The sequence below is a fragment of the Centroberyx gerrardi genome, chromosome 20 (assembly GCF_048128805.1).
Source record: "Centroberyx gerrardi isolate f3 chromosome 20, fCenGer3.hap1.cur.20231027, whole genome shotgun sequence".
In the NCBI taxonomy this organism is placed as follows: Eukaryota; Metazoa; Chordata; class Actinopteri; order Beryciformes; family Berycidae; genus Centroberyx; species Centroberyx gerrardi.
In genome coordinates, this window is record NC_136016.1 from 22739257 (window position 1) to 22763762 (window position 24506).

The 24506-nt window shown below is 41.7% G+C and overlaps 1 protein-coding gene across 2 annotated transcripts in view; it reads left to right on the forward strand.

Moving 5' to 3' along the window:
• The window catches only part of mms19 (MMS19 homolog, cytosolic iron-sulfur assembly component), a 31064-nt gene that overhangs the window by 4061 nt on the left and 2497 nt on the right, over positions 1–24506 (forward strand). The window contains exons 6-30 of one of the 2 annotated variants that reach the window (XM_078290785.1): positions 470–539; positions 705–833; positions 1782–1843; positions 3499–3585; positions 4506–4580; positions 5193–5270; positions 5771–5909; positions 6967–7121; positions 8256–8337; positions 9373–9498; positions 10875–10956; positions 12048–12145; positions 13334–13495; positions 15029–15184; positions 15811–15910; positions 16750–16852; positions 18203–18283; positions 18764–18890; positions 19016–19122; positions 20084–20140; positions 20565–20751; positions 21082–21164; positions 21527–21691; positions 22360–22419; positions 23775–23875. In XM_078290785.1, the coding sequence (XP_078146911.1) occupies positions 470–539; positions 705–833; positions 1782–1843; positions 3499–3585; positions 4506–4580; positions 5193–5270; positions 5771–5909; positions 6967–7121; positions 8256–8337; positions 9373–9498; positions 10875–10956; positions 12048–12145; positions 13334–13495; positions 15029–15184; positions 15811–15910; positions 16750–16852; positions 18203–18283; positions 18764–18890; positions 19016–19122; positions 20084–20140; positions 20565–20751; positions 21082–21164; positions 21527–21691; positions 22360–22419; positions 23775–23875 (2672 nt within the window). The remainder of the gene's footprint in view (positions 1–469; positions 540–704; positions 834–1781; positions 1844–3498; positions 3586–4505; positions 4581–5192; positions 5271–5770; positions 5910–6966; positions 7122–8255; positions 8338–9372; positions 9499–10874; positions 10957–12047; positions 12146–13333; positions 13496–15028; positions 15185–15810; positions 15911–16749; positions 16853–18202; positions 18284–18763; positions 18891–19015; positions 19123–20083; positions 20141–20564; positions 20752–21081; positions 21165–21526; positions 21692–22359; positions 22420–23774; positions 23876–24506) is intronic. The other variant, XM_078290786.1, reaches the window with a different exon arrangement.

The window sequence follows — 24506 nt, forward strand, 5'->3', positions numbered from 1 at the left end:
TAGGATGTATTGTTATTATTATTAGTATTATTGTTATTATTATATGACTACAACAGTGGATCTGAATTAAATCCATTTGGTAAATCAGGATATAATATTGTCTATTTCCCAGCAGTGTGTGATTCACTTTCCTCTCCTCTGGACTGCCCGAGTGTAGCCTGGAGTCTTATCACACACACACACACACACACACACACACACACACACACACACACACACACACACACACACACACACACACACACACGCTCTGACCCCATTCCTTGGAGTCTGTGATGTACCTGTTCTGTCGCTTGGTCTTATCATCCCTTGTTTTTTTTTATCTGCGTCTGCATCCTCTGTGTTCTGTGAAGCACTTTTCTGTGTTTAAAAATGCTTTGTAGATAAATTTGACTTTACTGTAACGTTGCTAAACCGTGGCATTGTGGGTAAAGAGTTCATCTGAGTCTTGTCTGTCTGTCTTCCCCAGTCTCTGATGCTGGCAGAGAGAGCCTGCGTCTACAACATGCTCATCAACCTCATGGAGTCCAGAGAGGCTGGTAAGGGTGTGTGTGTGTGTGTGTGTGTGTGTGGGATGTCTGGTCCTTAGTAGCTCAATAGGTAGAGCAAGGCACTAACCACTTTAGTTAGGGGTTCAATTTCCTGAGAACCTGCTTACAGACCTGAATCAAATCAGAGTCTCTGCCTGTTGAACTCGTCCACAGAACTGAAGGGTTTGGGGGCGGACTTTGTGTTTGGCTTTGTCCAATCGATGGACGGGGAGCGGGATCCTCGCAACCTCCTATTGGCCTTCCAGATCGCCAAGAACATCATCAACAGAGGTTATGATCTAGGTGAGAACACACACACACACACACACACACACACACACACACACACATTTATCAAAATTTATCAGATTGGGCCTGAGCATAAAATCTAATTGCGATTATTTGACAGAATATTGCAGTTTTTTGAGCTTTAAAATTGAAAAGATTTTATTAAAAAAAAAATAGATTATTTGCAGGATTTACTGAGTTTGAGTCTGATGAAATGTTTTGATTCATGGACCAAAGATTACCTGCAGCTCTAAACCACTTTGTTCAGAAATCCAGTTTGGACGCTCCTCTCTCTGAAGCAATGAATTGCCTCTGTCATTTGGAAATTTGCAGAAGTTCATATTGTGATTTTGAATTTTTTTTTTTTTGGATTAATTATTCAGCTCTAGTTCAGATGCCTTTCTGCACACCACTGTTGTAAAGTCTGTTATTGGAGCATTTTTGGCGTTTCTGTCAGCTTGAACCAGTCTGCCCTTTCTCTTCTGACCTCTGACCTCTGACCTCTGACCTCTGTCATTAACAAGCTGCTTTCTCTGTAAACTCTACAGTCTGTAGTGTGAAAATCCCAGGAGGGCAGCAGTCTCTGAGCTGCTGAACCAACAGTCAGACGCTCAAAGTCTCTTACATCACGCATCTTGCCCATTCTAATGTTTGGTCAAACAAAAAACTGAACCACTTCACCGTGTCTGCATGCTTTATATATTGAGTTGCTGCCACATGATTCGCTGTGTGGAGGAGAAGGCTATTTGTGTTAATGAGCAGGTGTACCTAATAAAGTGGCCGGTTGGTGTACATACAGCATTTCTCTCTATCACCTTTTCTATTGCTTTCTCTGAATCTCTGTCTCTCTCTTGACTTTTTCTTTCTGTCACTCTCAAATCCACAATTTGAGAAGGTCACATTCTCAGCCAGGTGGGCCTGAATCCACTGATCCTGCTGTTAATTTCCTGTCTGCTGTCGCAGGTAAATTCGCGGAGGAGCTGTTCGAAGTGACGTCCTGCTATTTCCCCATCGACTTCAGCCCCGTAAGTCCCTGTTTACTCAGCTGCTGCCTGCCGAGACGAGAGCAGATGAAACCAGAGACGCGCGGCAGACAGAAATGTCATCGCAAACTTCCTGTGACCTCAGAAAGCTCTGCAGAAAACAATAACAGCGCGGCCGTCTGCCCGTCTGCTTACGTCACAGAGGAACATAGCGATGTGATCGTCTGTTGACCGTCTGTAACAAACCAGCACATCGCTATCGTACTGCTGCTGATGAGATGCTGTGCAGGAAGTGGTTTTTGTTTGTCTGCGTGCGACGCGATGACTGCAGCACTTCCTCACCACGCAATAATGAAACAAGCTCTTAAAATACCTTGTAGGTCGTTTGCATGTAGGTTAGACATGCTGACATCAGGCCTCCAAGTTGGTGGTTATTGTTTTATTGCATGTTTTTTTATTGCACAAGATTTTAATGTAAAAATACATTTGTCTTATCAGCCTGAATCACAAAGTGGGACTGCAACAGAGAAGAGCGTCCAGTCACACTGTAGATTCTCCCTGTTTGACCAAATTAAATTCTGGTGTTGATACAAACTCACCAACGTTAGATCTTTTCCTCTCTTGTCCTCTCACTTAGTTTACTGACGGCATGTTTCAGTATTTCTGGGTACTGAAGTTCACATTGTTTTTGCTGCCGTTAGGAGCCGCCAATGTCCTAAGTTACCTTGTGAAGCTTTAATCTGAACATGAGTTTACTGATTTATCGATTAATGTAAATCACCAATATGCAAAAAGAATTGAACTTTTTTAAATTTCCATGTGGAATAAGTTAGTATAACCAAACTACATTTCAGCATGTTATAGACTTAGTCCAGAGCCCAGATAATGCTGCATTATGGGTATTATTGGTCCCATTATTAGACCTAACCAGCGACTCCAGCACACCTGTAAAGGCCAAACAAGTGAGGAAAGTAGGAAGTAGGAAACACAAGGCAGCAGCTTCACAATTTGCTCTGCAGGGAAAAACCAATAATTTCCTTAATTACAGCTTTGATAACAGTTAATCAAGCAGCAGTAGCTGGTATTACCTGGCTACGTAATAACAGAGAGCCAGCTAGCTTACCTAGCATGACTAACACTTACATGCTGCTGCACCTCATGTGCATCAAGCTGCATGGCTCTGGGATGTTTTTTTTTACTTCCTAGCTGTTGGTGTGTAGTGGATATTTTGCATTTTTTTCCATTTTCATGCCAAACAATTCCAAGTATTCAGAGTTTTCTTCTCATCAGGGTGGAAAAGCCTCTGAAACAGCATTCAGAGCATCACGGGACACTAAAACTCTCCACTGAAACCAGACTGATGAAAGTCTCTTAGTGTCAGCAGCTCTTTAAGACAGAGTTACCCACCACACCTGTTCACTGGTAGAGGAAACTCTGGGAGACTTTACTACCTTTAAAATGAAGAATGAAGTTACCAAAAACATTATTGAGGAAATAACTGAATATGCAAATCGATGAATTGACATTGTCGATGTGGACTAACAGTTGCAGCCCCAGCTGACTAACAGAAGGCTCTTAGGACAAACCTCGTCTTGTTTTGATTTATTTATTGCATGTGTGGAACATGTGCAAATGCATTCATGATGTATGTATACTTTTACATCTAACCCCCCCCCCCCCCCTTCTCCCCTCCCCAGCCCCCCAACGACCCCCATGGCATCACCCAGGAGGAACTCATCCAGACACTGAGGGCCGTCCTCACTGGAACACCACGCTTCGCTGAGGTACGACTCTATAGGTTTACATCATTTTTTTTTTACATTTTAGGCATTTGGCTGTAAGTCATGTATTTGTTTTGGATTTGAGTTTACTTATCAGGGCCAGTTTCGTAGACATGGAGGATGAAACCTGTTTACAATTTTACTTGTTTAGGCATTCAGTGCTCACTCTTACCCAGAGGGACTTATGATAGAGAATAAGCTTCAATTTCTACATCACCAACATTACAAACAACCAATAGTAGGAGTAAAGTGCTCTGAAAACAGATGCAAATGAAAATATTCCTGTGATCCTAGAATGGTCATGTCGAGGCAGAGTGGGCTAGAGGTCGGAGAAACTCTCCCACAACTGGAAGGTCACAGGTTCAATCCCCACAACAGCCAGTAACTCCCCATTAAGAGCCACATTTCTTGTTAAAGTGTCCTTGAGCAAGACACTGATCCTGAATAAGTTGCTCAGGATAAAGGTGTCAGCGAAAGGCCTGAAGTCTAAGATAGAGAAGTGCCAGGCAAGGGAATATGGATGGGACAATATATGAAAATTCAATGAAAAAATGTGACAATCCGTATGTTGTGTCAGGAACATGAATGGTGATATCAGCTCCATGTTATCCTGCTGTAGTAATCACTAATGAGACTCTTGACCATCACAGTTTCACAAGCTCTCCATCCAAATTATATTATTGTCACTTTGCAAAGACATTTTTAAATTGTTGTTTACATTCTAGCAGCCAATGGCATCGCTAGAAAGATTTGTGGCTCAGAAATAGAAACATATTTCTGCACAGTCAGACTTTGTCGTCACTGAACTTTTATCACATCGTATCGTGGCTGTATCAAACCGCGCGAGAGGCAGGAAAGATGTTGTTTTAGTGTGTTTCTGTATGATGTGTGTTCACGTTCTGTTTCTCACTGGCCTCTTTCAGTTTCTGTTGCCTCTGATCATTGAGAAGCTGGACTCAGACGTTCAGAGTGCCAAGCTGGACTCGCTGCAGACTCTGGTGAGAAACTCCTTCACCCCGACTCGTCTCTCAAATCTTCCATATGTCTTCATCTGTCTTCTTTAAATAGTACGACAGCTAGTCTGCTAGTTAGGGAAGAAAGGTTTTGACCGAAGTCATTTGCCGGCTCATATCCTGGCTGGGAAAAATCTGTGTCGGGGGAATGTGAACGACACATGCATTTAGCGGCCTTGAGCAAGGCATTTAACCCGTAACTTCTCCACTGGAGACCAACAGTAGGAGGTTTGAGTTGTGCTGGTCAGCTCCTAGATGTGAATGTGGGGGGCGTTACTGAAAAAAGAGCCGACATGTCCAGCAAATCTATAGCAATCTACAGTAATATAAAGTTTAAGAAAAGTAGTAGCTGGTCCTCTTATCTCAAGACTTTATATCAAGTTCAAGTGTGTTTATTTGTCATATACACAGCATGCACAGGGTAAACAGTGCAGTGAGATGCTTGTATGCCGGGTCTTCTCAGTATTAAAATAATAAGGAACATATAATTCACAAAGAATTAAAATAAAGAATCCAATTAAAATAGAAAAGCAGAAGTTAAAGAGGAAGATAAAAAGCATATGTAAGCACATGTATATTTCTGTCTCTGTGTTACAGACGGCTTGTGTGTCTCTATATGAACATAAAGACCTGGCAGAGTTCCTCCCAGGGCTTTGGGCTTCAGTGCGCAGAGAGGTACGTTTGAGACAAAGGTTTTAGGAAAACAAAGTGTGAACATGATACTGATAGTGTGTATAGTGTGTATGCTTGTCTAGGCCATATGTGGATCATAAAGTCTGTTTCTAGCTAGTTGTTAGGAGCGGTTTATTCAAACTCTGCAGCGTTTCCTCCTTCAGTTCAGTTGGTTTGTCCAGGTGAGATCAATGACCTTTGAACTCTGGTGGCACCAAATAACGGCACCGAGAGTCTCAGTCCTCTAACAAGAGAACAACTATACAAACAACTATAGGAACCCCAATCCCGAAACACAAGGGATTATGGGTAGAAGGAGACGGACGCGGTTCCTCATGCTTGGAAAGCCTAGCAGAACAAAATGAAGTCTGGACTGATGCTCATATTCAGCTGTTTCTTCATGTGTTTTTAACTGGTATGAACACCACAGAAGAAGAGACAGAAGAAGTCCATCATGCTTTGTTTTGACCCCTGACCTTTGCTCTCCGGCCCTCTCGCTGCAGGTGTTTCAGACAGCCAGTGAGAAGATCGAGGCTGCGGGCCTCGCCGCCATCACTGCGCTCACATCCTGTCTGTCTCGCTCCGTCCTCAACTCAGACTCCGAGGACTCGCTCAACACCTTCCTGGGCCTCGTTCTCGAAGGTAGTGTTTTTAGTTTATTTACACATGCAAATGATCAAAAAATGGGAAAAAAGAAGAAATGCAATCTGTACAGGTGGGACAGAGAAACATCTAGGAGCTTAAAAAACATTTCACCACACAAGAGAAAGAGACAACAAAAATGAGGACAGGTGAAGACACAGGTGAAGTTGGAAGAGACAAAAACAACAAAAAGGGAAGTAAAATTGCCCTGAAGTTAAAATAAAAAACCCCATGCAGGGAAAGTGTGTGTGACAGAGTGTGTGTGTGACGGAGTGTGTGTGTATGTTTAACCTGTTAATCTGTGGGTGGAACAGACTGTGGTTGTTTGGGGTTTTTTGCACAGTGCAGCTTTGCTAGAAGAGCTGCGCAGGAAATTTGTTTTTTTTTCTTTACACCACAATGGACGATCAATTCTAAAACCTTTCAAAATTTCACCAGCCTACTAGAGTTTAGAAATAGTCCCTCCTGAAGATGGTTAGTTACCTTCCAACGTGACTGATAGACCTGACAAACCTGCCAGCTGCAGCCAAAACAACAGACTGAGCGATCTGACTCGGCAATTTCATCCGGGAATTCCCCTCAGCTGTGTTAACATGGAATAGCTTGCTAGCTCATTGGCAGTTTCTTGCTTTACTCTTTACTCTTATGTATGTACACAACTTTATAGAAAAATGTTCACATAGTACACATGCGCTAGCACCCATAATCACAATATGAGACACTAGGGTTCAACCGATATTGTTTTTTGAAGGCTGATATTGATGAATTATAGCTTATATTCTGTGCTTATATTCAGTATTGACCATTTTTCATGCCAAAAACAAGAAGTATTCAGTGTTTTCACCCAGAGCTTTCTTCTTGTCAGGGTGGAAAAGCCTCTGAAACTGCATTTATTTATCATGGGACACTAAAAACTGAAACTCAGACTAATGCTCTTCTTTTAGGGTTAGCAGAATTTCCTGGCAGGTTTTACAGACTGTTTTTCTGCAGCTTTATTAAAAGGCCAGTATGAGCCCTGTGTGTTGTGTTGTGCTGAGTGTGTGTGATGTGTTTGCAGACTGCAAGCATCACCTGTGTGAGCCGGACCTGAAGCTGGTCTGGCCCAGTGCCAAGCTGCTGCACGCCGCCTCCAACGCCTCCTGCAGGGCGAGCCACATCGTCACAGCCGCCGTCCTGCCGTCTCTCATAGAGCAGTACAGCAGCAGGACGGAGGTGAGGGGGAACTCACGTCGTTTAATATGATCAAGTCAAAGCAGTACAGTGTTCTGGACAAATTGAAGGTCACGAATTTGGGTTTACTGAGTCGGAACTGTCACGGATGAAACCTGTTGCTTTACATTTTCAACTTCACATTTTAGGCATGTACCTGAGTGCAGCAGTAGATTAAGCTTCAATTCCCTGATCCAAAACATTACAAGTAATCAGTAGAGGTTTTTCAGGTCGGGTAACGCTCCCTCTGGCGGCCATATTGGATGTCATAAGTTTTGTGAACAGCTTGTTTCTAAACATCTTAATAGAATTGAACAGACTGTTAATTTCTGCCTGTTTTTGACTGGGAAGTGATCATTTCATCACTGATCCATCTGATTGATTTAGTATTTAACACATCTGATTAGCACACTAGCTAACGGATCTAGTAGCAGCTAGCGTTAGCATGTTCACATTAACATCAGTGTGTTTGCTGGCTAGTTAGCTAGCTAACAGTTTGTTCAGGTTAACTGAGCTGACTCTTCTCAAGCTACAACTCTCTGTTTCTAGCTGCTTGTTATATACTGTATGTGTTTAGTAAGTATTTTGTACGTTTTGGTAAAATATCTGTATTTAGTAAAATGTTTTGTGAGGTTCACGCCTTACTTACGATTGTCAGTTTGCATAGAATCCACACTCATGAAAGTAAATCCATAGTAAAAAAAAAACGTCTTTAATTGCACACAGATTTAGTTTGTCACTTTTTACCAGAAACTCCAGATGATTAATGCTGATCATAAGCTTCGTTTAGATGACTCAGCTGTTTTTCTGCTGCCGTGCAAGAACTGGGGAAATTGAGAAATTCTGCAAAACATGTTCTATGGAAAAGTATTTTTGTAGTTTGTGTTTTTCCCTCTTGAATTATCAAACAATTATCAATGGCTATTGTGGTGTGTGTGTGTGTGTGTGTGTGTGTGTGTGTGTGTGTGTGTATGTATTGGGGGAGGGGGGGTGACTTTTACATGTGTACAATTTTTTCATGTATACTTTCCTTGCATTTTAAACAAATGAAATGTTAGTTAATCTTATTTTAGGTTATTTTCTTGTTTCAGTTTGATTTAATTTTTTTTGTTGTATCACCTGTTTGTTTTCCTGCAGTGTTCCCAGAGGCGAACGTTACTGGAGGTGCTGCAGGGATTCATCCCGTCAGTCAAGAAGACCCGCCCGTCTTCAGAGAAAGGTGGGTGTCATTTCATTTTATTCATTTAGCCCATGGGAGAGCTGGGACTTCGTTATGGAAAAGTCCTGGAAAAGTCCTGGAATTTTACACCAGGGCCACGGTGGGAACGCTTGGTGAAATTGCGTATCTGCTGTATGACTCATGGATTAGTGTTTTATTGTCTTGTCATCTAAGAGTCTGTTGGTTGTTTGTGTTTGGACTTGCCCGGCCGAGCAGACGGAGCAGCTGCAGTCTCACCTCACACCTGTGGAATGAAAAGCCACAGTCTCTCCTCTTCACGTTAAATACAATTATTCTCTGATGTCTCTAAAGTGCAAACAAACTTTGACTTCTGTGATTCTCTTTTTTTCCCTCTCTCCTTCCTCCCCCTCTCTCTCTCTTTCTCTTCTTTCTCTTCTCTCTCTCTCTGTCTCTCTCTCTCTTGCTCCTTCTCTCTCTCTTCTCTCTCCTTTCTCACACTCTCTTCTTTCTCCCTCTCTCTCTCTCCCTTCTCTCTCTCTTTTCCCTCTCCCCTCTCTCTTCTCTCTCCCTGTTCCCCTCTCTCTCTTTTCTATCTCTCTCTCTCTCGCTCTCTTCTCTCTCTCCCTCCCTCTCTCTTCTTTCTCTCTCTCTCTCTTCTCTCTCCCTCTCTTCTTTCTCCCTCTCTCTCTCTCTCCCTTCTCTCTCTCTCTCTCTTCCCTCTCTCCCTCTCGCCCTCTCTCTTCTCTCTCCCTGTCCCCCTCTTTCTTTTCTCTCTTCTCTCCCCCCTCTTTCTCTCTCTCTCTCTTCTCTCTCTCCCTCTCCCTCTCTTCTTTCTCCCTCTCTCTCTCCCTTCTCTCTCTCTCTTCTCTCTCTCCCTCTCCCTCTCTCTTCTTTCTCCCTCTCTCTCTCCCTTCTCTCTCTCCCTCTCCCTCTCTCTTCTTTCTCCCTCTCTCTCCCCCTCTCTCTTCTCTCTCCCTGTCCCCCTCTCTCTCTTTTCTATCTCTCCTTCTCTCTCCCCCTCTCTCTCTCTTTCTCCCTCTTTCTCTCCCCTCCCCCCCTCTCTCTCTCCATCAGATGAGAGTGTGTTTCTACCCTTCCGTCAGTCTCTGTGCGGCGTTGTGTTTTCTGCTCTGTTGGAGAGTAACGCCGGTCTGCAGATCACAGCCACCTGTGTCCTCACCTCTCTGGGACGGCAGACAGGTGAGACACAACCAGCTCTTACACCTTTACACTTTTTCCTTTGATCAACTACATCAGTGGTTCTCAACGTGGGGTCCGGGGACCACCAGGGGTCCTTGAGGGGGTTCCAGGGGGTCCCCAGCAAATTTGATGAATTGTTAAACTTCAGCATGATTTCATTTAGAAGAAGTTAACGTGATTAGAGAATGTAGAAGAATGACTGTTCTGATCATAGTTTCTCTGTTATCTCTCTACCTACAATACAGATAGTCATGGAATTCTGGACAAAATCATATCTGACAATAGAAATATTCTCAGATTTGGGTCCAAGAGACAAAATCTCATCAATTGGGGGTCCGTGGCTCTAATGTGGACTAAATTAGGGATTCTTGATATGAAAAAGGTTGAGAATCACTGAACTAGATCCTGTTATCCACAGCAAAGTCTCAGTAGGCGGTCTTGTACTTTTATACGAGGGTTGATTAACTTCACAACAACGTTTCGAGCCTCCGTCAGTCCTGATACAACGCTCTCTTGAAGTTTATTTACATTTTTCAATATCTACAAACAAAACAGAAATAACACAAGACATGAACCTTGCAGCACACTCATTCCGACATCCTGTACAGGTATAGATATCTGAATGGTGTGCAGTATAACCAAAACGCAGGATCGTCAGCAGCGACCCTTGACAAAGATGAATCCTTACAAAATAAGACAAATTAAAAAAAAGTGCTACAAACAAAAGGACAGTCCAGGCACTCCAAATATAAAAATATAACCACGAGGAAGAAAATATTTAAAAAGCCTTTATTGTAGTGGCTAAATCATTAAAAAAGCAAACATGTTTCGACCACTGTAGGTCTTCTTCAGGGCTTTAAACACAGACAACACGGGTGTGGCCTCACCTATATAATAGCAATAGCCAATGGGAGGCAGTCACATGACCCGGATAATAACATGACAGGTGAAACAAATTGAAAATAATAAAAAAAATATATAAATAAAACCAAACATGAGATGAGATAACACAGAAATATAACATGTACATCATAAACGGGAAATAGGTACCCATATATAAGTACTTCATAGGTCTATATCCTCATTGAGACCAGGATACTGTAACGCATCCAGTCGATGGATCCAAAAAACTTCCCTTTGGTTAAGTTTCCGTTTAAAAAAAAAAAAAAAGTCCTGATTCCTTCATAGTAGAGTACATGCCTAAGAATAGAAAGATGGAAGAAACCAGATCACTAGTTCCCTGGTTACCACAGCAATCAGTGAAGCACAAAATGATCCCCCGGTTGGATCGTGTCTTTGAGCGGTCGAATCACGTGGCTGAAACTATCTTATCTTGTATAATGTGGGATCAAATGAGTGCTGAATGTGTCTGTCAGGTCTGCTGCTGGACTGTGACGTGCTGCTGGCTGTGGAACACCTGACCAGACTGGTGCTGGTGGAGGACGACCACAAAGTCAGGTCAGTCAGTCTTCCTCTCCTCCTCCTCCTCCTTAGGGTACCCAACACATGTTCACCCCCTCTTTCTCTATTTGAACACACACACACACACACACACCAAGGTTATTATAGTTTTGCATTTTTCATTAGTTTTTATTTTTATTTCATTTTGACTTTTTGTTTTCAATTTCAGTTTAGTTTTAATTCGTTTTTAAAGCGGGTTTGCTAGTTTAGTTTAGTTTTTATTTTTTGAAAATGCTTAGTTTTAGTTTAGTTTTTATTAGTTTCAGTGTTTAGTCTTTTTTTGAAATATGGGGTATTTGTCAGGGGCGAGATTCAAAAAGGTCAAAAAAAAAAAAGAAAAAAAAAAATTGGAAGATGGATTTCATATTCACCCAAAATACTAGGCTTATGTATGAAATAAATTGACAAAGACGAAAACTGAAGACATTTTCTCTATAATTTTAGTTTATTTTAGTTAGTTTTGTAAACACACAATACAGTTTCAGTTAGTTATCGTTTTTTTGTAAAGCCTCGTTTTTATTTTTATTTCAGTTAACGAAAATGTTTTTTCACACTTTCGTTATTTCGTTAGTTTTCGTTAACGATAATAACCTTGACACACACACACACACACACACACACTCACTCCCTTTTATCATCACACACTCACTCACTTTTGGCCCAATTTTCCCTCTGACCAATAAGCAAGTCCAGTCCTCATTGTGTTCTCCCTCATGTCAATCAACCCACGGCATGCTGTTGAAATTAAAAAATAGCTTTGTTTTGTGCTAAATTAATAAAGTTAAAAAAATCTGAAAAATTGTCTAAAATTTCAAATTTGTATGTAGAAATTAAGGTTTTTGAAAATTACACAATTTTCTGTTTTTGTACTATTTTGAATTACAAAATTGAATTGCCAAGCATTAGACGGACCACAATTATTTTTATTTCCCCTGTTTTTTTTTTAATGCATTTTCTGCTTTTTTTTTACACCATCTTCCTCTGTACTGAGGTTGAATGTCTTGTGGTTGGTCCAGTTCACCTGTGTCTCTGATAGACGGACTAAACATAAACCAGTCTCTGTGTCTTTGCTCTGTTTTCCCCTCCAGTCTTGCCGTAGTGGAGTGTGCCGGAGCTTTAGCCAAGCTGCACCCAGCAGCCTTCATCACTAAAATGATCCCAAGGCTAAAGCTGGAGATCTTTACCGGTAAGAGACTGACTGGAGAATCACAGACATACAGCAGATACAGCATGTCTTCATGTCTTTTGACTGCTTGAGACTTGACTTGATGCATGAAGAGAAGACTTGAGACTTGACTTGACTTGGGTTCTGGTGACTTGGGACTTGACTCTGACTTGTACTTTGATGACTTGGAAAGGTTTCTAAAGTCTTGACTTGAGATCTTGTGTTTGTGTAAATGACTTAGATTGAAAGTGATGAGATTTGTTCCAGCAGACGACTGAATTTAAATTCTGTTTTCTGAATTTGTATGGAATGATTGAATTTATTGAAGTTGAAACTGATTATAGAAATCAAACTCATGATGCTCTTACCAAGTTTTTATCCTATTAAAACCATATTGCATTGAAAAGTCCTAGATATTTAGTTTTCTTTAAGATATTAAATTGATACTGGACTCTTGATTTGTTCTGACTTGACTTGCTGTTCTACATTTAGACTTGAGACCTGACTTTAATGACATGGACTTGACTTGGACTTGACTTGGACTTGTGCCTCAAGACTTGAGACCGACTTGGGACTCGAGCAGTGTTGACTTGGTCACACCTCTGGTTCTTACTGTGATCTAGTTTTTTACATCAGGGCCTGTATTGGTCAGAAAGTCTCAGATATCTGCACTGATGTGGGCAAATGAGGAATTTAGGGGAGCTGTAAGAGGATTTATGTGAAAATTTGCAAGTCTATTTTTTCTGATGAAACAATGTACATTTGCATCCTCTGGAGAGGGAAAATAAAAACTGCCACTCACTTAATAAAATGAGACTTTAACAATTTTAATGAAATCCACACAATATTCATCACTTTTCATTACAAGGACACAGAATATGAAAAGAAAAATAGAATATTACATAACGAGAACATCGGAAACGGAGGTTACATAAGAATACGCAACTGACAGTTTCAACACCAGCACACTGTTGGGAAATCGATGTGAATGAGAAGTGTGGGGAACAAAGCTTAGATCACAGCATTGTACAAAATAAGAGAAGTAGAGGAAATTAGGAAATACAGAACACGTAAGATATGGAGATGTATCAAAAATATGAAATATATGCAGTATCAAATAGGTAAAAGCATTATACAAATATCACTTTATGTAATGGTAACTGGATTAAAACGCCTGACAGACTTTTTCCCCTCCTCTCCTCTGCCCAGAGTCCATGGCCCAAGACGACATCAACACACTCCCCACGGAGCGTTCCCATCATGCAGTGCGTCAGCAGTGTGTGTCGGCTCTGGCCGCCGTCTCCACCGAGCCCAGCGTGGTCCAGGAGAGCACGCCTGTCCTCCTCGAGGTCCTCAGTTCAGCACACACAGGTAAGCTGTTAGGCGTGGCGTTTTCTTTCTGTTGGGTGAAGTGTAGACTAGTTTGTTACATGACTGATAGAAGCGTACAGGTTTTAGTTAGCATTTTAGAGCAGTGATTCTCAACCTTTTTCATATCAAGGACCCTAATTTAGTCCACATTAGAGCCACAGACCCCCATTTGATGAGATTTAGTCTCTCGGACCCAAATCTGAGAATATTTTTATTGTCAGATATGATTTTGTCCAGAATCCCATGACTGTCTGTATTGTAGGCAGAGAGATAACAGAGAAACTATGATCAGAACAGTCATTCTTCTACATTCTCTAATTGTGTTAACTTCTTGTAAATGAAATAATGCTGAAGTTTAACAATTCATCAATTTGCTGCGGACCCCCTCGAGCGCCCTCAAGCACCCCTGGTGGTCCCCGGACCCCACGTTGAGAACCACTGTTTTAGAGCAACATGAATTAACCCACAAACTTAACTGAGTTTCTTGTCTGAAAAAAGCTTTTAAAGCAAAATGCACTGGACGCTTGTCTTTCCAGACATGCCGATTATTTGTAATTTATTATAGTTGAAAGTGGAGAGAGACAGGAAAAGACTGGGGTAGGGAGAGAGGGGGATGACATCTCCTGTCATCCCCCTCTCTCTCTACCCCAGTCTTTCCTGAAAGGTCCTGAACTAAGCGGGCGATTTATCTGGTAGAATACGACTGTTGAGCTGCATGGCCAAAATTAAAAAGACTTCAGTCCAGCTGGTCTGTTTAGTTGCTCTCCAAATATAAGAAACAGACTTCAGAACAGGCCGTGGGATATATTTTTCTGTCTCTCTAAAGTAAATCTGATATAGTAACGTTACCCATTACCCATAAGTGCTGATGCCGCCTGCTGACTTCACATCTCCTGTCTGCAGTGCGCCTTGGAAGAGTCAAGTGACCTGAATCAGTTATCGCCTCCATCTGGGCCTTTGCGTGTGTCAAACCATACGTCAAACAACCTGAAATATCCAGGAAACGGTCACACTTGACTTGTACAGGCTCAAGAAATGAAAAACAGGCACAAACAATAGACGCTTTTCACCAATATGGCTGACGTACTTCTGCAGGGTTCAGATCAGTTCTCACCATTGCCAGTAATGTTAAAAAGCCAATTTTCTGTCTCCTCCAACTCTGTCTATGATCACTGATTGTGTGTTTCAACACAGTGTATAACACAGTGCAGCTGTTGTCACTGACAGATCTTTCTGTTTCTGTTGTCAGACGACTGAAACTATAAAACAGTGATTTGATCGAGGGTCACAAAATGGCTAACCGAGGTTAACCGTAATTTCTGGATCGATCAAATCACTTTTTTATAGTGCTGCAGTCGTCTGACAGCAGAAACAGAAAGATCTGTCAGTGACAACAGCTGTACTGTGTTAACACACTATGTTGAAACACTAAATAACTGATCACAGACAGCGTTGGAGGAGACAGAAAGTTGCCTGATGGTGAAAAGCGTCTGCGGTTCAGACGGATGGTGAAATAACTTGTGTCGTCTCCAGGCAGCGTCGGCTTCTCGGTGGAGGAGGTGGTGTCGGTGTGCCGCAGCCTGCAGAGGATAGCGGAGCAGGCCCAGGACACCGAGGAGATGGGGCGCTGCTTCCATGACATCATCATCCCGCGCCTGCTGGCTCTGGCCCTACAGGCCGCTCTGCAGGGTGAGCAGTCTGATCCTTCCCTGTATAAATTTACCAGAAGAATTCCTGAACGACAACCGGAAAAATCTCTCCTGTATTCCACAACAATCCTACATCCCAATCTCACCGATCACAAGCACTAACTTTGACCTGATATTAAAGGATAATTCTGTGTATTTTTCACACTGGTCTTTATTTTTCCTAGTTTTTGCCATCATGAAGACTGATTGCGTTCAAAATTTCATCACTTATTTCACTGTTGATCATTCATACCTTGCAATTAATTAATTTTAATCCCTTAATTTAAATCCCTTCTAAAAACACACTTTTATAGACAGGCTTTTTATGTGAATTGCTCCTTATAGTTGCATCTCCATTTTATTTTTCATTTTGTAATTGTGTTTTTCTCATTTTATTCCTTGTTTATTGCATGTAAAGCACTTTGAAAACATTGTTTTTAGAAAAGTGCTATACAAATAATTATTATTATCCTTTTAAATATGGTTCAGTTAATTTATAATTGAACCAGCAGCACATCGCTTTATTTCTAACCATATTTCTAGCAAATCAAATACAGTTTATTTGTGAAGCTATATTATTTAAGGTGGAATTCAAACATAGCGGTACGTCCTGTTCCCGTTGTGCAGGTGAGGGGTCGTCCGGTCGGCGCAGTCCTCTGGTGGAGGAGGCGGTCCTGTCCGCCATGGTTCCTGTCATCAGCACCTCCTGCTCCAGGATACAGCCCGCGTCAGTTCAGCTGCTCTGTCACGGTTTCTTCTTCATCTTTCGTTCTAAAAAACACAAAACCGGGGTATCTGCAGCTCCGCGAAAAGCCTGAAAAAGTCTTAAATTAGCTAAATTTCAAGCTGCACCAGGCAACTTTGAAGTTTAGCGGCCCCAAATGGCAGCGAGAGGCAACTGTTTGAATTTTGAGGACTTCAATACCCAGAAATCCTGTGCAATGAAGTCAGTAAACGGTTCACCAACCCGGCCGGTCTGTGACGCTTTATACCAAAGAGACGAGAGAGGAAAAGATTAGAGCTGCAACGATTAATCGATTAGTTGTCAACTATTAAATTAATCGCCAACTATTTTGATAATCGATTAATCGGTTTGAGTAATTTTTTAAGAAAAATAAGTCAAAATTCTCTGATTCCAGCTTCTTAAATGTGAATATTTTCTGGTTTCTTTACTCCTCTATGACAGTAAACTGAATATCTTTGGGTTGTGGACAAAACAAGACATTTGAGGACGTCATCTTGGGCTTTGGGAAACACTGATCGACATTTTTCACCATTTTCTGACATATTATAGACCAAACAACTAATCGATTAATCGAGAAAATAATCGACAGATTAATCGACAATGAAAATAATCGTTAGTTGCAGCCCTAGAAAAGATCCAGCGTTGTTGAGTCCAGCTTATCTGTCTTAAATCCGTCTTTCTGAAACCTGCAGATACCCTTAATCTCTATTTCTCACATTCTCCTTTCTCTGTCGGTCTCTTCTGCTTTATTTTTCTCATGCAGTGTAAGAACAGTTTTCAGAAGGCTAATGATGTTCCCTCTCTGTGTTTGATGCGGTCAGATTTGCAGGTCAGACGGCGTCGAGGGCCGTCTCTCTCTTCCTGGACGGTGACGTCTCCTTCCTGCCTGACAACTCCTTCCCTTCACACATCCAGCTGCTCAAGGTCTGCTGGTTTGTTGAGTTTGTCGCAGTCTCTTTTACAGGCAAAATTAGAAACGTGTGCAGCTTTTCCAATAAAGGCTGTGAGATAACTGTTATTAGATTTATATTAGCTTTCTGTAGAGCAGTGGTTCTCAAACTTTTTCACGTCAAGGACCCCTGAACTGACACAAATTAGACCACGGACCCCCATTTGATAAGATTTTGTCCCAGGGTCCCCCATCTGATAGGATTTTTGCTTTTAGATGTTTTATTACAGAAAGTGTATGAAACCCACGACCAAAATAGTCATACATTCTGTCATTGTGTTACTTATGGGTGGAATTATAGTGAAAATAAATTATTCCCCTTTTTGCTGGGGACCCCCTGGACCCTTGGGGGTCCCCGGACCCCACTTTGAGAACCACTGCTGGAGAGGCTTCGATGCAGTGGACATTGAGGAACTATTCACTTGAAAACGTATGGGACTTTGCGAGCAATTGAGGTTCTTCCAATGGTATTATTGTTTTTAATTTTTATATTTGCCATAAAGTAACCACTAAAAATACACATACTTTCCATTAGGGCTGCTGAACGATTTTGAAAAAATATCTAATTGCGATTATTTTGACTGATATTGCAATTGCGATATAATTTGCAATATTAGAGGGAATGATAATTTTTTACATCATTATTCTCATTTTCATTGAAAAACGTATTAAAATGATTATGGTGTGACAAGGTCCCCACGGGTCCTTGAAATCCTTGAAAGTTTGTGAATTTGAGAAGAAAAAAAATCAAGGCCTTGAAAGTTATTGAAAATAGACATAAATAGACATGGGTCATTGAAAGTGCTTGATTTTAGAGAAGTTGTTGAGAAGTGTTCACACATTCAAGCCTCTCTCTCTTTTTAATTGTTGTCTGTGAGCTTCTGTAAAGCTGCTAGTTCTCATTATAAAAATTCTCAGTGTTGTAACAGTAATTAACCTTGATCCGTGTCTCAAACTATGCCGTGTTGGGTCCTTGAATTTGAGGGAATTGGGCCTGGAAAGTCCTTGAAAAGTCCTTGAATTTGATGTTTAAGAAGGTATGGGAACCCTGTGTGATTTTTGCGGGGATCTGTACCAAACAAAGATGTTTTCTTAAGTCTGTAGAATATGATGTGTAGGCCATTTCGATTAATTGTTCAGCCCTACTTTCCATGAGATAAAAAAAAAAATGGGGTATTGATAAAAAAAATATGACACAATATATGCATTTTTTGGCATTTATTGTTGAGCAGGTGTACAGTATGAAATGGAGAATTGGGGAACAAGGTGAAAAAGTTTTTAATTTCGTTGTGACTTTGTTGCTGTGTGTCATGCTTCCCCAGCAGCAGCAGCAGCAGGGAGCCTCGTGGAGCCGGTCTCAGATGGTCTGTCTGCTGATGGGCTGCGTGTGTTCTCTGCCCCGCAGCGTGAGTCTCTGCTTCAACACTTTATTCAGGCTTCAGCGCCAGACTTTATTGTCCCCGGGGACGAAGGGGAACATTAGGGACGATACAAGACAAAGAAATACATCACAACACACAGAATAAAAAAAGAGATAAAATACAAAAGCTAGGGATGGGACGATATATTGAAATTCAGTATATCGCAATACAAAATGTGGAAAAACAGCAAATCTTGGTGTTTTTACTTGGTAACTGACTAAAACGATTAATCCATCGTCAAAATTGGAATTGATTCATTTTCTGTCAATCGACTAATTCTTTCAGCACTAAAGAGAAGTGTTTCTTGAAGAATCTGCATGGAAACATCGCATTTATGGCATTTTTAAACAACAACAAAACTTCCTAAACTCTTCTGACGGTGTTGTGTGTGTGTGTGTGTGTGTGTGTGTGTGTGTGTGTGTGTGTGTGTGTGTGTGTGTGTGTGTGTGTGTGTGTGTGTTCCAGGTGGAAGTTCCCCAGTTGGACCGGCTGCTGTCGGAGCTGGAGGAGCTGAGCTGTACCTGCAGCCACCCGCTGTCCTACACCTCCGCCGCCAAGTGCTACGCCGGCCTGGTCAACAAGAGAGACCCGGGTCAGTCTGGGGCAGCGGTGACACTCTTGAGGGGCGGGGGGGTTTTGTTCCTTAAACGGTACGGGTCAGAAAGTGAGTTTTAAAAGCCAGAAATCTCAGCGGGTTTGGTTTGTTTTCTTCTTCAGGGGATTCTCTGGACGGCATGATACAGAAGACGATGAAGAGAGTGTGCTGTGAGCTGGACTCTCCCTCCTCTCCTGTCCGGACCCAGGCCTTCACCCTGCTGCTCTGGGTGAGAGACCGTTTAAATATATAAATATAATACTTTAAATATCTCTACTCAAAACTGCTGTTTCATATGGTGCATTGTAATTCTCGTAGGCTATTGGGACATTTGTTTGTAATTTTATATCTCGATTTTGGTTTAAATAATTGAGAAACGTAGAATATGACCATATAGAAACAATTAATTTAATTTCACCGTCAGCTGTAATTAAATCAGTCAAGATGTTAATGTAAGATATAATAAGCGAGATAAAATAGTTTTGTGTGGAAAGAGATTAGTGCCAGCAGAGATTGTATTTGAATTGCATAAATTTGAATATGGCCTGCTCATGTTGATCCGTTTAATTAAAAAAAAAAACAAAAAAAAAAGGGTGATTGGTGATTTGATAAAGAAATGAATGAAAATGATTTCAAAAATTTAATTTGTTGTATGTGAAATTTGAAATTCTATTTTCCCGATTCAGTTTTGTTAATTCAAATTGAACTCTGGGCACAGTGTTGACTGCAAGGCTCCGCCTCCTCCCAAGGCTGCCCCGCCTCTCTCTTCACTTAGCCAATCACAGGCCATGTAGCACTGTACCTCGCTTATCTCCTCAGCCAATGATCTAGCCTTATTCTCCCCACTCGGTGAAAGAAAAATCAGTCTGACGATTTTATTTCCTTAACATTAACCGGTTTAATTACATTTTCGACTCATTTAGAAAGACATTTTATTACATTTTGACCCGTTCTTACATTTGTTCCTCAAGAGAACTACTGCTCTGACTGCTCATGTTAATATCCGAGGAAAAATCTCCTTTCTTTTTTGGATGGATACAATTGGAAATGTGTATTTTATCTTCTGAAACGTGGGACTCTTTGGTCAGTGTGAACTGGACTGTGGCAGAAAGCGGCCTGTTGTGTTGTGATGAGTCAGCGGCCTGCTGCTCATATCAAGCTGTGACTGTGAACGCTGCTCCTGTCTGCAGGTTGCCAAGGCTTTGCTGCTCAGATACCACCCACTGTCCACAGCACTGACCGACAAGGTACACACACACACACACACACGCCAGGATATCTGTGGGTCATTAAAAGTATTAAAATCTTGTAAATCCAGTTATTAGAGGGCTTATTTTTTCTTTTTTGTGCACTCTGATTAATACAGAACAGGGTTAGTAGTACAATATGCAAAACATCACATATATATTTTTTTCATATTGTCTGCTTTACTACACAGTTGGACTTTATGTTCTGTAATTAAATTCCTGTTGTCTTTGCTCTTATTCTATCCATTTATATCCGTTTCAGAACTTAACCTTCATTAGCTTTTTTCAATCAGAAATTGGCTGCTTTTTCCAGCTTTGTTTCTTCATTTTGGTTTTTAATTTGGTCTTAAATTCAATTCCAGGTGGCATTAAAAAAGCGTTGAATCTGAAAGCAGCATTAACCGCCTCTCTGTTGTTGTTGAAGCTCTTCTCTCTGCTCGGTGACGCTGATCTGGGCTCGATGGCGGCGGACGGCTTCTCGCTGCTGATGAGCGACTCCGACGACGTCCTGACCCGCTGTTGCCATGCCGACGTGCGCATCATGTACCGCCAGCGCTTCTTCAGCGAGAATTCAGCCAAGCTGGTCCAGGACTTCAACGCCGCTCCGCAAGGTACAGCAGCACCGAGGGGGAGTCACTGTTTCAAATCAATTTTATATACTGTCCTGGGATTGATTGGTCTGGTCTGGCACAGCAGAACCTAACTGCACCCCCTCACCCTTTTAAAAGTCAAGTTCTCTAGATTTACATTTACATTTTTACTTGCTCAAAACATCACTTCTTTATTAAATTCGTCACACGGGAGCATTTCTGTGTGAAGATCTTCGGTTAAATTAGCTAAAATCACCCTGAAATCAAGGAATCCTGATGCTGGGAAAGTCACTCTTGTTAAAATTCATTTGTTTCAGCCTAATTTTTTTTCATTTTCTGTCTCACTTGCAGAGAAGAAGCCGAGCTACCTGAAAGCTCTCTGCAATATCGTGAACAAGCTTCCCAAACAGGTTCAGGTCACTGAGCTACCAGCGGTGAGTGGAGAGGAAAAAAAATGCGATCATGTGCCACAGAAAGACTTGAGCTAAAGAAGGCCAGTAGTATTGTTAGTTCTAGTGTTTCTCCACATTAAAACTACATTTCCCATCAGCCCCGTTGCTTCCCGCCCCCCCTCCCTCCTCCCTGAAGAGGATCAACATGTTGGAAGTGATTTCTCCATCTTCCTTTCCCTCCTTCCACCATCTGCTGCCAGAAACTCTTTCAGCTTTAGCTCCGTTTGCTCTACAGAACCGAACCTCTTCCTGTTTCGTGCCGTAAAGCGATCCAGCAGATTTCCCCTCCAGATCCGACCGGCTGTATCTAATGTTCTTCTCTCCCCCCCCCCGTCCGTGTCCAGCTGCTGTCTCTGCTGCTGGAGGCGCTGTCGTATCCGGACCAGGCCGTCCAGCTGTCCACCCTGTCCTGCCTGGAGCCGGTGCTGCTCGACCCGCCGCCGGCGATCATCCAGCAGCTGGAGGCGCTGGTCAGCCGGCTGCTGGCCCTCACCTCCAGTCCGGCCATGGTCAGTGTGGCGCCACAGCTTCTCTACTGTGATGTTGCAAAACAGAAACGAGTAAAAAGGCTCCTCCCATAAACTGTAAACAGAAATGAACACCCCGTTTTTTTTTTATTTAGATCTTTGTACACCGGTATAGAGTCAAGGTGTTCTGAAACGAGTAAAATTATCTCGTCTGGTTTCTCTGGCATGGCAGCCATGACAACAGAAACACTCTCAGACTGACGAGAGGCGGCGAGCTGGAAAAGTTTAAAAGATAATTCTGGTTATTTTCAACCTGGGCCTTATTTTCCTAGTTCTTGAAGATTGTGTTCAGAGTTTCATCACAAGGACGTGTTTTAATCATTTTTTGTATTCAGCTGTTGGAGATTAAAATGTCCTGAAGGAGTATTAAGGCTTTTATACAGCAGTTGTGTACTCTGGAAATGTACGTACATACATAAGCATGTAACAAAAGAAAACAAGAAAAATCATTAACCATCTCCCGTTACTTCAACAGTTGGCAACATAGCAGCAAATGAAGTATGGCTGGCTGGGATTTATGGGAATTGTCTGCACAGTAGGAACATATCTGAAACCACTCACTGTGTAATATGCACATAAACACACACACACACACGCTTACTTGAGCTCTCTTCAGTGTAATTTTTTTCTTTTGTTTCTGTCTCTTGCAGGACGTGCGGACCACCTCTCTGCGGTGTATCAACGCTCTGTCCCGCTTCCCCGAACACGAGGTAACACTCAACCGTCCATATTTTAGATTCAGCTGCTGTCTCTCTCCACCGGGGAATAGAAACATGACATACCGTATTTCCTCTAATAGTGGTAGTAGTACAATTAAAAGTCAGGTCTCCGATAATGCCCGGGGCCGTGGTCGACACGAACAAATAAAGGCCGGCCCCAAATACAGGCCGGGGAAAAAAACAAAGGATAAAACAACGGTGGATACCGGTAAACTCCTGCTGCCTGTTATACATATAACTGTAGTTTGTAGTAACGTACAAGTGCCACAAGACGGCTCGGCCGGTGGAAGTCTCTGGAGCATGCCGTCGTCTATTACCGTAATTATCGTAATGCATCGCAGTAACAAAAAAACGTCTACCTAACGTACCCCAACAGAAGCAGATCAGAAAACAAGGAGGCTTCGTACTAAAATATGAGCAAATATACTTATCAAACAGAGGGAATTAGAAATAAAGGCCTGTCTCTAATATAAGCCTGCTTCCAATAAAGGCCTGGTACCCTCTGCAGTTGAGGTAAATAAAGGCCCGGGCCAATATTAGAGGAAATACTGTACACTCTAAAAAGTAAAAAGAAAAGCTTTGAGGAACCTTTTAACCAGACGGTTCCTTGAAGAACCTTCTAAGTTATGGAGGTTCTTCAAGAAGCTCTTCAGGGATATTTTTCTAGTGAGGAACCCAGACAGCTTATTGGCTCTCATTGGATAGAACCTCTGAGAAACCCCTTGGTTTAGAGTGTCTGAGCACTGTTCACACATAATAATAATAATAATAATAATAATAATAATAATAAACTTTATTTGTATAGCACCTTTCATACAAGAAATGCAGCTCAAAGTGCTTTACAACAGAGAAATTACATGCACCGAGTGCTTCACATAAAACTTGATAGTGAGAATAAGATAAAGAGAGAATAGAATACATAAAATGCATCTTCACATGCAAATAGACATAGAATGAGCATAACATAAGATGGAAAATAAAACCCACTGAGTAACAATAGTAAAAATATGAGGAATGCATAACATAAGTACATCAAGTAAAATACAAATTTTAAAAGAAGTGCACACATCACAGTTTAAAGCTGCACCAAGCAAGATTTTTGTGTAAAAAAATGTACATGTCATCAGCCTGTATGCTGCAATAGAGAAGTATCCCATCTCCCCTAATTGAAACGTATTATTGGTATTATTATTATTTTGGGGGCGACAGTGGACGAAATGTTTAGCGCCGCTTTAAGCAAAGCGCTTCGCTCTCCGTCGGACTCGGCTGTGTTGCCACGATCAATCAATTATCAGCTTAATCCCGACTCTTAATAGGAACTGATGTTTGTCTCTGCCGTGTTTCAGATCCTGCCGTTCCGGTCCAGAATGCTGCGGGGTTTGTCTCGGCCGCTGGACGACAGGAAGCGGCTGGTGAGGAGCGAGGCGGCTCGGGCCCGGGGAGCCTGGTGAGGAGCAGAGACCGCCACGCTTAAAGAGTTTTATACAACAGCCAGTTCCGGTCGAGCAGTTTGATTGGACGGGAGTGCCGATTTACAGTCTGGGACGTTTCACTGTATCACTCCGCTTCACAGCTGCTCTGATAGAAACAGTTTGTGTTGAATCCTGAGAAAACGGTTTCTGTTAGCGGAGACGAGTAAAAGAGAAAAATCTGAATCTGTCGTCTCAAATTACCATTACTTGATAAATAGCTTTGTTTATAGAAGTGTTGTATAAAATCAAAATCACATTAGAGGTTGTGCTGTTGTACTGTATATCAGGACGGCTGTGATTCGGTCACGATTGTCTCCTGTTCCAGGGTGTCTGCAAGTTTCACTGTTCAATTTAAGACCTTTTCAATAACAGTCAGAATGAAATATAAGACCAATTTCCCTATCTAAATGACTGTGAAAATGAAAACGACTGTAGATCTATCAAGGACTGATTTCTCAGCATAAAAACCATGAAACCACAGAATTTTAAACTGAATTGCAGGCTTTATTTAATTGTATTCAAGACTATTAAGCCCTTGAGTTTAGATAATATATTTTCTGACACTTTTTCTGGACCTGCAGACACCCGATGTTCATTTCGATGTAG